At 38.7% G+C, this 14,913-nt stretch overlaps 1 protein-coding gene across 3 annotated transcripts in view; it reads left to right on the top strand.

The window, feature by feature from the left end:
- ANKRD46 (ankyrin repeat domain 46) overlaps positions 1–14,913 on the top strand; it is a 60,152-nt gene that overhangs the window by 36,499 nt on the left and 8,740 nt on the right. For 2 of the 3 annotated variants that reach the window (XM_003256063.1, XM_030795081.1), the window contains one exon: positions 3,482–5,484. In XM_003256063.1, coding sequence (XP_003256111.1) covers positions 3,482–3,698 — 217 coding nt within the window. In that variant the 3' untranslated portion in view covers positions 3,699–5,484. Of the gene's footprint in view, positions 1–3,481; positions 5,485–14,913 lie in introns of those variants that run through there. The other variant, XR_004026180.1, reaches the window with a different exon arrangement.

Here is a 14,913-nt window from a genome sequence, read left to right as displayed (position 1 = left end):
GTTGTGATTACTAAGAAGTGATTAGTACAAAATAATACTACATTGGATGAGCAATGGAAGTACTCCTGCTTCCTTCACATACCTGCCATTTCACTGCAGCATGAGAGTTTGTATTAATTGTAACACTGTATAAAGCTCATTTTTCAAAAATTGAATTATTAACACTTTTATTACCTAGTTTTCCTATCTTACTCCTACCCCTCAGTGTTATGGTAGAAATTCAGTGGTTGAAGCTTAAATCAGAAAGTTGAAAGGTAATGTCATTAGGAAAATGCAAATGAGGACCATAGTGAAATGCCACTTCACACCCACTAGGATAGCTGCAATTAAAAAGATAGATAATAACAAGTGCTGTGGAGGATGTGGAGAAATTGGAACCCTCATACACTGCTGATGGGAATGGAAAGTAGAGCAGCTTCTTTGGAAAAGTCTGGCAGTCCTTCAAAAAACTACACATAGAGTTACCGTCTGACCAGCAGTGCCACTTATAGGAATATACCAAAGAAAATTGAAACATATGTCCACACAAAAACTTATATATGAATGTTCATAGCAGCATTATTCATAATAGCCAAAACATTGATACCACCCAGATATCCATCAGTTGATGAAGGAATAAACATCATCTGTTCATCCAATGGAATATTACTAATATTATTATATTGTACTGATACATGCTACAGCATGGATAAATTTTGAAAACATGCTACATTGGAGAAGCCAGGCACAAAAGGCCACATATTACATGACTCTGTTTATGTGAAATGTCCAGAATAAACAAATCCATAGAGACAGAAAGTAGATGAGAAAGTAGACTAGAAGCTGGGAGAAGGGGCAATGGGAGTGACTGTTAATAAGTACAGAGTTTCTTATAGAAGTGCTGAAAGTGTACTGGAATTAGAAGAGATGGTTGTGCAATTTGGGGAATATATGAAAAGCCACTGAATTGTACAGTTTCAAAAGGTAAATGTTATGGGGTGTGAATTATATCTCAATAAAAAGTAGATGAAAAGGTTTAAAGAGATTGGCTAGCACATGGCATTATGGCATAATTGTGTAACGGCCTTTTCTAGAGCAGAAGGTAAAGCAGGGTTTTAAATGTATTTACCATAATATTTTCCATTTCTCTTAGGATTCCCCCAAGACAGCACAACTTCTACAGGCCTTATAAGGGACTATAAATCAAGTTAATGAAAAATATTTCCCCACTCCTCCATATAACTCTAATTCCTTTTTACTTTGTAGGTATGGGATAACAAAAACAGTATAGCTATCACATTTTTTAAAAAAGATACATGCAAACACACCCCCCAAAGACAGTGTAGATATCACATTTTTTAAAAAAGATTATACACACACCCCATTATGTTAGAATCAGATATTCCCTGGACAGTAGAAAGCATTTCATTGGATAAAGTCTTTATAGAAAATCCTGATTGGCAGAGCTTCATGAGCTCTGAAGAGCAATGAGAATGCTCATGGAATTTTCATTTTATACCTAACAAGTATAAGGGCATGTCAACTCATAATCAATAAATTTTACGTAGGTCAAACTAAACCTCTGCAAAACTTCGTTATCTATTTTGGTTTTACTCTTTTAGGCCTTCTCAAAGGTCTAATCTTATTTTTAAACTTGCTCTCAGGTTTTCCAAAATTACTGTGTTGTTGTAGATTCCCCCTGAAAACATTATCTCTTATTCAGAGAATAAACATGTTTTAATTATTAAAAAAAAAAGTTTGGGTGTTAAGCAGACTGGCCCATTAGGAAGTCAGTTTCCCATGGTCAGAGAAGACCTCTAATGTTGGTAAAGGCTGAAGGACTTTTGTTTGATGGTATCAAGAAGTAAAATAAAGTTGTAGGTTAAAAAATGCCAGTTTTGCATGTTTACTCATAGTTCATAGTGAATGAGACGCTAAGAGATTGTTTTATGGGAGTTAGGAAGGATAGTAATGAACTTTGATAAGCAGTAGATAGTTGATTCCTATGGATCATGGTCATGGTGGCTTTAATCTAGATGATACCCTCTTATTGGGCCTGTATGTTGTGATATAACCATGAGTGCTCTTCCCTTAGTGCTTCCAAGTACCAAAGTCAGATGCAGTTTCTCTTTGTGGTAGTCATATTTCTCATTGATAAAGTTCTGAAAACCAGAATCAGTGTTTTTATGGTATTTGCACTACCTTATTTTCAACTAGACTAGCCTTTATGCAGAAGAGAAATGAACATATTCTGTCTTATTGTACAAGATAGAACTAAAACCAGTAGGAAGAAACTATTAATAATTCCTAATGACTAGGCCAGCTGTGGTGGCTCATGCCTGTAATGCCAGCACTTTGGGAGGTCAAGGCAGGTGGATCACCTAAGCTCAGGAGTTCAAGACCAGCCTGGGCAACATGGCGAAACCCTGTCTCTACCAAAAATACAAAAATTAGCCAGCCGTGGTGGCATGCACCTGTGGTCCCAGCTACTTGGGGGACTGAGGCAGGAGGATTGCTTGAGCTGGGGAGGTGGATGTTTCAGTGAGCCGAGATCGCATCACTGTATTCCAGCCTGGGCGGCAGAGTGAGATTCTGTCTCAAAAAAAAAAAAAAAAAAAAGAATTTCTGATGACTAGATGACTAGACGAGTCCACGTGTACAACAGGCTGAGGAGTAACCTTCCATTATTAGACAATTACAATTAAAGAAGGAATTCCTTCATTGGTCAGTTTATTGAATTAAATTAATAAAAATTCCCTTTTAACTTCAAGATTCACATACACTGTATAAGTGACTTTTTAGATTTACTCATCTTCCCCCCTCCCCCCAAGAGACATTTACTTTCTCAGTTCTAGGGCCTAGAAGTCTGAGATCAAGGTGTCACAAAGTTGGTTTCTTCTAAGGCCTCTCTGCTTGACTTGTAGATGACTGTGCTCTTCAGGGGTCATCACCTGCATGTCTGCTTATTCGTATTAACACATTCTTAAATTATGAGTCTGTACTTTGAATCTTCTAAATTTAACGTAACAAGAATGTGTTGTGGTTTAATATCTTGATGGAAAGAACTCATAACCTATTTCAAGACTTCTGCTCAGGACACCTTAAAAAAAAAAACAGAGGGGAGTCTCGCTGTTACCCAGGCTGGTCCCGAACTCCTGGGCTCAAGTGATCTTCCCTCCTTGGCCTCCAAAAGTGTCAGGTTTACAGGCATGAGCTACCATGCCCAGCCAGGACCTTTTTAATAGAATTTTTAACTTGACTTTACTAAATTCTAAACCAAGAGAAACATACTCATTACCATTTAGCAATTTACAGTTTAGGATATATTGTTCAGATACGTAAGCATGTAAGAGTGTATATATATATATATATGTGTGTGTGTGTGTGTGTGTGTGTGTGTGTGTGTGTGTATTTGGTCTTTTCTAAATAGTAGCCCTGTGGTTTTATGTTTCTGGAATTGCTGTGTTTTTTAATGCCCTTTTTGCTCTTTCTTCTTCCACAGTGCCATGGAAAGCCATTCACTCCTCAATCCCAACCTGCAGCAAGGTGAAGGAGTCCTTTCCAGCTTCCGAACCACATGGCAGGAGTTTGTGGAGGATCTGGGCTTCTGGAGAGTATTGCTGTTGATCTTCGTCATTGCTTTGCTGTCTCTTGGCATTGCGTATTATGTGAGTGGGGTGCTACCCTTCGTGGAAAACCAGCCTGAACTGGTGCATTAAAGGAGCTCATGGAACATGAGGCAATTAATTGCCTGTTTCCTGGCTTCCAATGTTTGTTCTCAGTTTCTCAGAATTTTTCTTAGTGCAAAGCAATGAGGGCGGTACATGTTTCTTTTTGCATTTTTAATTATTGTAATCCTTTTAGATAACGATGTGTTCATTTGAACTAACTACATACTATGGTCAAGTATATTGCATCCTAACGCTACCTCTGACTCAACCTGACCTTGTAGGAAAACCTACACATAGCCTTGTTTGATAAAAACACAGAAGTGACTAGAGAATGGAAGATAAAGGAAGAAGCTAGGAAGTCCTTGCTATCAAAACCTTATCCTAATATAGGACCAATTGAAGTATTCAAAAAGAAAAACAGTATCTTAATATGATTAGTTTTTGTTGGTGGTTTTGTTTTCATTTATTTTTGCAAGAGCCATTTTTTATTTACTTTCTTTAGGGATAAGAGATAACTTAAAACTTGAAGTACTTTTTTCAAATCTTGTGTGCAAATTAGTATTGTTAGCATCTATTCAGCTTATTTTAGTGTTTTTAAGTCTAGTCACAAACCAAACAAAACTTTTGAAAATGAGCTATATTTTGTTCAAAGATGATTGATTTGATCTTATATTTATTTGTTTTTAGGATAATTTTTGATCTTTTTGTAAACTGCTTTGCTTCTTAATATCTGTGAAAAATAAATGAGTTCATTTTGTTCACTTTCCAATTTTCCCTAGTATCCTAGTCCTCAAAGATAACCGTTCATCAGAATTACAGTCAGAAAATCCTTTCTCTACTGAATAGTTAGCAGGGAAAAATAATTCTGATATTTAACTGTCATAATTCTGTAGTGCTATTATAGTGAAAAATCAGTTCTATAAGCTAGCTGTGTTGTCACAGTTTTATCATAGTTCATAATTATTTCATGTGCAATCCTATTTAGAGGCCCTGTTAGACTTTTAACAATTCCATCCATATCTGTAATTCTCTGATGGCAAGAATGGATGGAGCATTTCTGAGTTAACAGTGCTGAACAGTATTGTACTGGGTGTCATAAATTCTTTATGAATGGTAATATTATGTAAATTGAAATCTGGCCCTCAAACTATATTGCAGCTTTCAGCAGTATGTTCGAAGGTCTCTTTTGTTAATGATTCTGTAATGTATGAATTATGTTCTTGAGTTATTAAAAAAGAATATGAAGGCCTGATATACTCATTGGGTAAAGTCAGGAAATTGTAGTGAAACAAGTAATGGTTTTGTTTTTTGGAATAAAGGCACCTAAGCTATTGCTAATTGAATTGCTGCTAGAATTAGAAATTATGCTTTAGAATAGAATTGGTATTTCTGTGATTCTTTTTGCTTCTTGGTATTTTCTCTTGTATCTATATATCTAGTATTGAGGCTCGCTCTTTCATGTGGCTTTATCCTCTCTTTAATAGCTGTTGTAAAATTCCTGAGTAACTGGCTGCTTCAGGATCAGCTTACAGAGTCTTGCTTTTAGGTTAGATACAAACAAAGTAAATCATAGTCAGTGTAAATACAGCAAAAGACAGCTGGCTTTAGAATGGAGAACACTACAATTCAAATTTGAAGTATATTCAGAAGAAAACTTTGGAATTAGCTTTACATTTGTTTGTAAATCTAAACAAATATGCAAAATTGGTCAAAATATAAGTATATAGCATTTTTAAAGATTAATGGTTCCTTTTATGTGCTGATTTCTTTGTATTCTGTTTTCTCTGCATTCATTCAGGAATACCACCAATAAATGTATTTATACATCCCTTAATCATGATTTGTCTTTTGGTTTTTTTTTTTTTTTTTAAGTGTATTATAGTTTTTCTTTTAATTTGGGGATTTTGTAATGGATTGCAATTAGCTGCTTTTTAAAACACGCTTTTTTTCAAACATAATGTATTAGGTATATTGAGTTTCATATATGTTTGCCTTATAAATACTGTGAAACTAATTTGAGTGAATTGCTTGTAGATTTAAGGGTGATGATAATAACTACCACAATTAAGCCCCTCCCAATTATGCAAGTTTTTAGCATGCAAGTTTTACCCTACGCCTCCTTGAGCACTACATGTCCCCAGTTTATAAGATGAGAAAATGGACACAGGGAAGGCTAAGTAACTTGTCCAAGGTCAAACAGGTAGGACCTGGTGGAAGAGGGATTCCAGATTGAGGCTCCAGCCCCAATTATGCTTGCTCTTTCCTCCTGTCCCGCTGTCTTTCATGAATCTGGAAATGGAACCAGGTTTATCCAGAACCTCGCCTGATACCATTTCAGCAGGACATTGCTAAATTTTCCACTCATGGTCCTATATACTTACTTTTTTTCCTTTTTTACACATCTTTCCAGTGATAGAAGCTTTAATATTCAAACTTCAACCCTGGCTTGTCAGAAAGTCTTCCATAGTTAACTGTACTTGACTGCCTCCTTCCCAACCCCTCCTTTCTCCACCACTTACCACACTCAGTTTTATTACTTGTATTTTGCATTCCTTGATCCGTTTCTCTGTAAACATGATTTTCTTTCTAACTTGTCTAATTGTAAGCTTCATGAGAGCAGGGACTTAGTCTATTTTTATAACCCCATCTGTCCACAGAGCATCCTGTAGAGCTCTTTGTACACAAATACTTATAGCATTACTTTTATACCTGTAGCTATATTTTTTCTTTTGAGGTTGAATAGCTCTTTGCCTTTTATGCATCCCCTGCAACAAGCTGCAGGTGTGAGCTGTGCTTGGTCCTCCTTCCACAGTGCGCCTGTAGCTTCATGAGCGAACTATACAGGCTGGCAGTGTGGAGCCCCCTCACCTGTGGAGCATGCAGGCTTCTGATCAGCGGCGCCTGTCACAGGTTTACCACTTGGTGTAGAAGGCCAGGAACAATATTCACCTGCCACTGCTGCTGTTTTGGTTTCGATGTTTTTATTTCAAAACCAGGCCTCAGTCTTTGACTTGTGAAATTGTTTATGCATGTATCAAAGTGCTTTCAGCTGCAAGAACCAAAATCCAAATTCAAAACAGCTTACTCCATAGGAAATGTATTTGTTTATGTAACTGGAAGTCCAGTTACATAAAGCCCGTTTACATAAAAAGGTAGGGTTGACCCCAAGGGTGACATCATCCAGAATCTTTAGCCCAGTTCCCTTGTGCTCTTGCCTTGCCCTCTTTGTTTGCTGCTTCCTCCAGCTAGTTCTGCAATGAGTACAGAATTTTTAGACATCACATCCATTTATAACCACATAGAGAAGAGACTGTCTTTCCTGTGACTCCCTCGTAGGAAACTTTGATGCAAACTTAAGCTGTTTCATTGGCTGACATTATATCACGTACCCCATTCTCAAACCAACCAGTACCCTACACAGGTTGACTTAGGCCTGGATTGATGAACCAGTCATTGGCAGGGGTGGAGTTGGTAGAATTCATATGTTGAGCTTGGACTAATGGTTTTAGAAGTGATTGGGGCCACTCTTGGCAATCAGTGGGCAGGGGCCATAGTTGGTTTACATCCCACAGTGCATGGGACAGTTTAGCCTAACAAAGGATTGTTCTACATCCCACATGATTCTTGAATGTTCTGCTGGACATTCATGTGTTTAGAAAACAAACAATTTTAGATATCTGAACCTAAAACCCAACCATTTCACATTTTAAAACAAGGTATTACTTGGTATAGTTTTAAAGTATCATGAATTTTCCAAGAATACAACCACGAGATAATTAAGGGAAGATTCGACTTCATTTTGTTCAAAACTTTATCAAGAATTGCACCGCTTTTCAAAAATCTTGTTATTGACAGCAGTGCTACTTATAATTAAGTCATCAACATAATTCTATTACAGATATTAATGACTTCGTTGTTTCTTCTAATGTAGCTGGGCCTGAGCATTTACATATTGAAATATACATTATAAATTTCTTTCCCTTTATTTTGTGTTTCTATTACATAATTTATGTGAAATCATTTTATTGATTTTGACAGTTGTTAACTCCTACTTATCTGGGACCCATTCTATAGCTTAGCTTATTTAATCTTTTTTAAGACAGAGTCTCACTCTCACCCAGGCTGGACCGCAGTGGTGTGACCTAGGCTCACTACAACCTCTGCCTTCCCGGTTCAAGCTATTCTTCTGCCTCAGCCTCCCTAGTAGCTGGGATTACAGGTATGCACCACCACACCTGGCTAATGTTTGTATTTTTAGTAGAGATGGGGTTTCATCATGTTGGCCAGGCTGGTCTTGAACTTCTGACCTCAAGTGATCTGCCCGCCTCGGCCTCCCAAAGTGCTGGGATTACAGGCGTGAGCCACTGCGCCCAGCCTTATTTAGTCATCTTGATGTACCTTTTCCAAATAGTTTATCTTGGAGTGAACACCAGGAAGTAGCTTTTCCCAAAGTTAATAGAACATTTGGGGGAAATGAGGCCAGTATCTGATTAAAACACCTTTAAAATTGTTCAGGCCGAAGCAATTCCAGCTCTGCTAAAGTAGAACTTTGGGATGAGGTTCATTCCTTTGTGCTCCAAGTAGATTCAAAACAATTTTCTAAGGGGGGATCTTGGCCTTGGCTCCGCTCAAAGCACACATAGGCTGGCATTCTGTTCAGCCGCTCATTCTTGACTTAGCACAACCAGACTGCTCCACACACAGCCAGAGGCATAGGTGTCTATATTCACCTGGGAACAGAGATTTGGCCACACTCCTTAGATGTCAAGGACTACAATCTGGAGTTCCTTGTTACCCAACGCTCATTAAAAGCTTAGCTGATAACAGTGTTTAGAGAGTATTGCTTGGAGGATGTTTTAGAGCAGCACTGTCCAATCAAACTTGGCAACATTGAAAATTTTCTATATGCTGTCCAATGCAGTAGCCGCTTGCCACCTGTAGCTGTTTAAATTACATTAGAAATTCATTTCTTTATTATATTAGCCACATTTCTGGTACTCTTGGGCAGCACAGATTCTATTTTTACAGAAAGTTCTTTGGGACCACAGTGTTGTAGAATCTGCCTTGAGTTCAAGTCAGGTCAGTGGAGAGCTGGGTACTTGAACTGTGCTAATGGTAGTGCCCAGCCCAACTGCTTTTACTGAGTTCTTCATTAGTAAGTTGTAATGCTATACTTATTAACTCAATCTTCACAAATGCTATTATTGTCCCCACCTCACCATTAGAGAAACTCAGCCACTTGAGGCAGGTTTGAATAGCATGCCCAAGGTAACACAGCCAGTAAGCGGCAGAGCTGGGATTTGAACTCAGGCAATATGGGACCGGGGTCTCTTGTCACCATCCTGCTGTGATGCCTGTCTACTTAGTTGTGATGTGATTGTCTTGAAGTGAAAATTGTCTTCTATCCTGTGGATTGAACCATTGGATCTATAAAGGAAAGTTACTGAGGATGCTGTTGGCACCATTCTTTATGAAGACTCCTGACAAGGAACTTTTGTTTCTTACCACACACAACTGCGTTTCTGCTGAGCAGTTACTTTACTTTCAATTTATGTTCTCTAGGAGTTGCGTAATTGATCAGGTAGAATTCGTCTTTCACACTGGATGCTGAAAAGCTTAATGCTAAATTTGGGTTTCACCACAAGCAACTGTAATGTACGTCATTATGATGATTTACTAGAACCTCATTCCTATTTATTTTAAATCCTCATCTTTAGTTTTGTTTTCTTGTTCTAAATGTCCACTTTAGCCTACTTAAGTTGTTTTTAGATTATGATGGGGGGGGTGGATAGTTAGACAGCTATTAGTATGAATTGATAGGACTACCATAAAATTACTTTTTGATTTCTGGAACATAACAGCAGAAAATGTATTGACCTTTTGCAATTTGAAACAATACTTTGTTGCCTCGTATTCAAAATGCAGTCATGGTTTCTAGCATACCTGGAAATGTCAGTTTACCTTATTTGTGTCTTTCTATGTTCCAAAAAAGGATTTATGTTCAACTGAATAAGCAGATATTATTCTAAACTATGGAAATCAAATGACCTGAGTTCTATTCTAGCATTCTAATGAATCATTTGAATGAAGCCTGAAAAATGAACATTAACAAGTTACTGGGGGCCGGGCACGGTGACTCACACCTGTAATCCCAGCATTTTGGGAGGCCGAGGCGGGCGGATCACCTGAGGTCGGGAGTTCGAGGCCAGCCCGACCAACATGGAGAAACCCTGTTTCTACTAAAGATACAAAATTAGCCAGGCATGGTGGTGCATGCCTGTTATCCCAACTACTTGGAAGGCTAAGGCAAGAGAATTGCTTGAAACCTGGGAGGAGGAGGTTACAGTGAGCCGAGATCACGCCATTGCACTCCAGCCTTTCCCCATTGCACTTCACTCCTTTAGCTGATAACAGTATTTAGAGAGTATTGCTTGGAGGATGTTTTAGGAGCGAAACTCCATCTCAAAAAAAAAAAAAAAAGCAAGTTACTGGAATCACAGAATTTTAGAGATGGGGCATTAGAAGACACCTGGAGTGGAGAGGGATGAGGAGACCAAGGCGAAATGAATGACTATGGTCCCATTCTTAGGAAAGGAGCAGAACCATTATTTGAATCCAAATAGAATCTGTTGCTCTTTCCTCTTTCATACTGCCCCTCCCTCACATGCTGCCATCACCGGCCCCCCATCTCAGTGTGCCATTCTAAATATTAAAATTACAAGAATCTGGTGTGAAATACCTAAAGATAGACTGCCTCACCATTGTGTTCTGTGTACTTTCATAGTTAGGCCAAATATGGACTGATCTTTTTATCAAGCTGATAGTCATAGCTGAGGATGTGGATTTCTGTAACCTGGTTTCTATTTGTGTGTCAACAGGAGACTCACTCTAAACTTACCTTCTCTTGATAAACAATTTTCTTCTGAGAAATCTTGCCACTTCTCAAAAAAAATCCATTTCAGTTAATGCACTTTCTCTGTAAAGCACCTTGCACCATGGAAATACTGTGAGGAAGCTGAGCAACAGGCCCCGGGGTTTCAAGAGCAGGCATGATGTTACCACATTTTGCACTGGCTAGTCACAATGCTTTTCTTAACAGGAAAGCAATTATGTATTCAAGCTCATTGTCCGCTGCATACTTTTGATTCAAGTTAGGAGATCAATGGTTGCAGGAACGTTTGTCAACTTAAGCCCTGGGATTATAAAATGCCTTCTTTGATGGCATTTAAAAAACAAAACAAAACATTTACTGCCTGGTTCTCCAGTGTGCCAGAGATGTCTTCAAGGTATTAATTAAGCTCTTCAATATGTTTTCCTCTGTATCATTTTCCACATCTTTAGAAGCATCTCTGAAAAGGCAATGAAATATGTGTGAAGATGGGGGAATAAGGCTGGGTGTGGTGGCTCACTCCTGTAATCCCAGCACTTTGGGAGGCCAAGGTGGTTGGAGCACTTGAGGTCAGGGGTTCGAGACCAGCCTGGCCAATATGGCGAAACCCCATCTCTACTAAAAATACAAAAATTAGCCAGGTGTGGTGGCACGTGTCTGTAGTCCCAGTTACTTGGGAGGCTGAGACACAAGAATCACTTCAGCTCTGGGAATCACTTGAGCCCCAGAGGTGGAGGTTTCAGTGAGCCGAGATTGCTCCACTGGGGGACAGAGTGAAACTCTGTCTCCAAAAAAAAAAAAAAAAAAAAAGAAGAAGATGGAGGAATAACCCACACTCAGGATAAAACTATCATTGTTTCTGCTTAGGAATCGCTCTTCAGGATGTTCAATAGAGTCTTCTCCCTTTTTTTCCATAAAGATTTATTATTGTTTTCTTGTTTTTAACTTGGATTATTTTTTCATGTCTGAATTACTTTAAGAATCAATTTAAACATAAGCTCTGACCTAGGGAAATTTCAGCTTAAAATGCACAATAGTAAATCTCCTAATTTTTTTTTAAGTAGATAAATATTTGCTGGAATCATTACAAATTAATGTTTGCATATTTTATGGATAGATACATCTTGGCAAATTTCAATGGTTTTCCTCTTTTTCACAGTATCCCTTTGTGTACATTTACAATTTTATGGTATGCAACATCAGCTTTACAGAATGCTTTTGTGTTTTTATGTGTCCCTAGGCCAAATTACTTTTTAGAGATTCAAGAATAATTGCTAGCCTAATTCTCTTGCATCTTCATATCATAAATTGCAAATAGGAAATGTGGCATTGAAGAGTTAGTTATTTCTTCCTATGATTGGGCTATGAGAAGGTTATTCTCTGCCACAATAAAAGTTACTCCCTTTCTTTGGGGATTAATTTCTAAATTTGAAGACTCTGGGTCAGAGTTGTCTGGACTGTTTCACCGAAATTTCAGCCCATAAGAAATAAAAATAGGTTTTGAAGTAGTTTCTAGGTCACTGGCACAGAAAGCTGGCAAAAATCTGTAACTTACTTTGGATAGTCCTAGTTAGTACAATTCCACCAGCACAGTCTGTTCTTTTAGATTGTGATTCAAGTTTAGGAGAAAGTAAAATTTAGAGATCTTTAAATGTTACCCCAACCCCAAAAGTGCTTTTGCATTCTTACGCTATAACTTAAGTTTGGGTAATTCTCTTTGTAGATCCCCTGATTTGGGGGAAAGGCAGGCATATTTAACCAGGTAACAGTTCTATATTTCACCTTATTGAACAATCCACATTTATTTGTTATTTTAGGTAAGTTCCAATTTTGGATCAGACAGTGGAGGCTGTGGTTATACAAGAAAACATGTAGACTTGGAGCCAACAAATCCCAACTTGATATGAACTGACCTTGATCAAATACATTTTCTGAATCTGTTTTCATGTTTAAAACAAATAATAGGAACCTCACAGACCTATCATGATTAATAAAAATAATAACTATGTTATTTAAGTGCTGCATGTGTACCAGGCCCTACCAGGGTTGATACTGGTATTATCCCCATAAAGAAAGTGAGGCTTAAGAAGTTAAGTATGTACCCTAAAGTCAGGGAGTAGAGTCACTTTTGAAACCGGATTCCACCTAACTCACTCCAGTGATTTTGTGCTCAACTATTTTGCCGTCCATGGTGCTTCTTTGAAGGAAGACCCACATCTGAAAGGACCTGGTGCTCTGTAAGGACTCGATGTATGTTATATGTGTTTTATTGACTAAACTCCAGCTTCTTATGGTCAACTCATCTACATACTATCTCAAAATTTCTGATATGCTGAGAAAGTATTAATAACTACATTATCAATTACAAATCCTGTTCGTGGTTTTTCATAGCAATGGCCTTATAAGACCCCATAGAACCTTCCAGGCATCATCTCAGGAACTCTAGCAGTCTCTTCTCAAGAAAGCCTCAATAGAGCCCAGGGACCTCTCCAGTAATGGGAGAAGGAAAATGCCTGGGCTTCTAACCCCTGAACTGGCCAATCTCAGGTTTACATTGAACAGGGAAGTGTATACTTTTTAACCAATCATGAAATTTTACAATGCCCAATGCACATCCTGTGATACTCAAGAGGATGATTTTGATTGAGTTCCATGAGTAAAAATTCAGATATTGGTAGTCACAATTGCAAAATTCTTTCAAAACGTATTCCTCTAATAGAACTACTCTCAGAAGTAAGAGTCAGTGAGAATTATGGAAGGTTATATTTTCTTTCTGGTTGAGATTTTTTTCTGTTTAGGAAGCATGAAACTGTTCTCTCATGATTTTTAACACTACAAGACCCTAGAACTGTGGTGACATCACCTTGCCTAATTACAAAAGAGTTCTAATGGCTGAGCTTAGAAATCCACTAAACATCTTATAATCTTCAAAAAGTATGTGTTGGTCACAAGAAACAGGAATGCACTATATCCTCAATGAATAACTTCAGCTATTTTCCTGTCATCATTCTGGAATTCTCATTCTGGGAAGTGCCAGTCCCAGTCCCCAGTGGAAAGAGCTCTGTCCTATCTTATTTCTAATTCTACACCTTTTCAAGGCCTGCCCTGCCCTAGCCTTGAGCTGCAGGTGGAAGAGAGGCTTGAAGGTAAGCAGCTGCCTTGCTGCCTGCACCTGGCTCAGAAAATGCTATAAATAGCTGGGTCCTGGAGCTCCCCACCCTCGAGATGATGCTGTTCTACAGACCAAACACCTGACCTTGCTCAGAATGCAGTTTCTGTTAAATAAACAGGCTCATTCATTCTCACTATAAAGAAGTTATTCCAATTCCAGAGTTATGTGGCAGAGCCTCCTTTCCCCCTTTCTCCTACTGATTGAAATTCTTTATTGTCTTTTTGTTCGTTTGTTTAAGATGGAGTCTCACTCTGTCACCCAGGCTGAAGTGCAGTGGCGCAATCTCGGCTCACTGCAGCCTCCGCTTCCTGGGTTCAAGCAATTCTTCTGACTCAGCCTCCCGAGTACCTGGGGTTACAGGCATGCGCCACCCCACTCGGCTAATTTTTGTATTTTTGTAGAGATGGGGTTTCACCATTGTTGACCAGGCTGGTCTCGAACTCCTGACCTTAAGTGATCTGCCCACACTGACCTCCCAAAGTGCTGGGATTACAGGCATGAGCCACCATGCCCAGCTGAAATTCTTCATTGTCTTTAATGGACTCCTAATGACTCAGCCAACAGCCTAACTTTGGTTTATTGGTTTACAATTGCTCAAATAACATTCCCAGCCATGGAATAAATACAGTCAACTTATTTCAATGTCAACCTTTTAAAATAGGTATGTGTATATGATTTTTGTCATTTAATTTGGATAAAATAAGTAGTAATGAGAAACGTAGTGCTTCTGAGTTACAAGAATAGATGTGAAAAGATGAGATGACATGCCTACCCTCAGTACACCACAGGACACACACACACACACACACACACACAACTTGGTGTCTACCTCACCATTTACCAGATGCATAAGAAAATAAACAAGACACTCCTTGTCACAGACACCCACTCTTTTGTGACTGGGAGGCAGAAGAGTGTGGTGGTGAACACAGGGGTCTTGCAATCAGACAGACCTGGGTTTGGATCCCCAACCTACACTATGATGGAATGTCCTTGGGCAGGTTACCTACTCCTGCTCCCCTAGCCTTAGGTACACCATCTGTTCAATGGGGATATTCCTGACTCAGCTCATCATCTGTTACATGGGAATAGTGATGCTAACCAAGGGATCAGCTGCGATGTGTAAGCCGCGCAACACTGTTGTTGGTGCACAGCAGCTCTCAATAATCAGTGTAATTATATGATTACTTCCTCTTTAGGCC

The sequence above is a fragment of the Nomascus leucogenys genome, chromosome 16 (genome assembly GCF_006542625.1).
Source record: "Nomascus leucogenys isolate Asia chromosome 16, Asia_NLE_v1, whole genome shotgun sequence".
In the NCBI taxonomy this organism is placed as follows: domain Eukaryota; kingdom Metazoa; phylum Chordata; class Mammalia; order Primates; family Hylobatidae; genus Nomascus; species Nomascus leucogenys.
The sequence above is the reverse complement of the archived record's forward strand: the minus strand, read 5'-3'. Positions and strand labels throughout refer to the sequence as shown.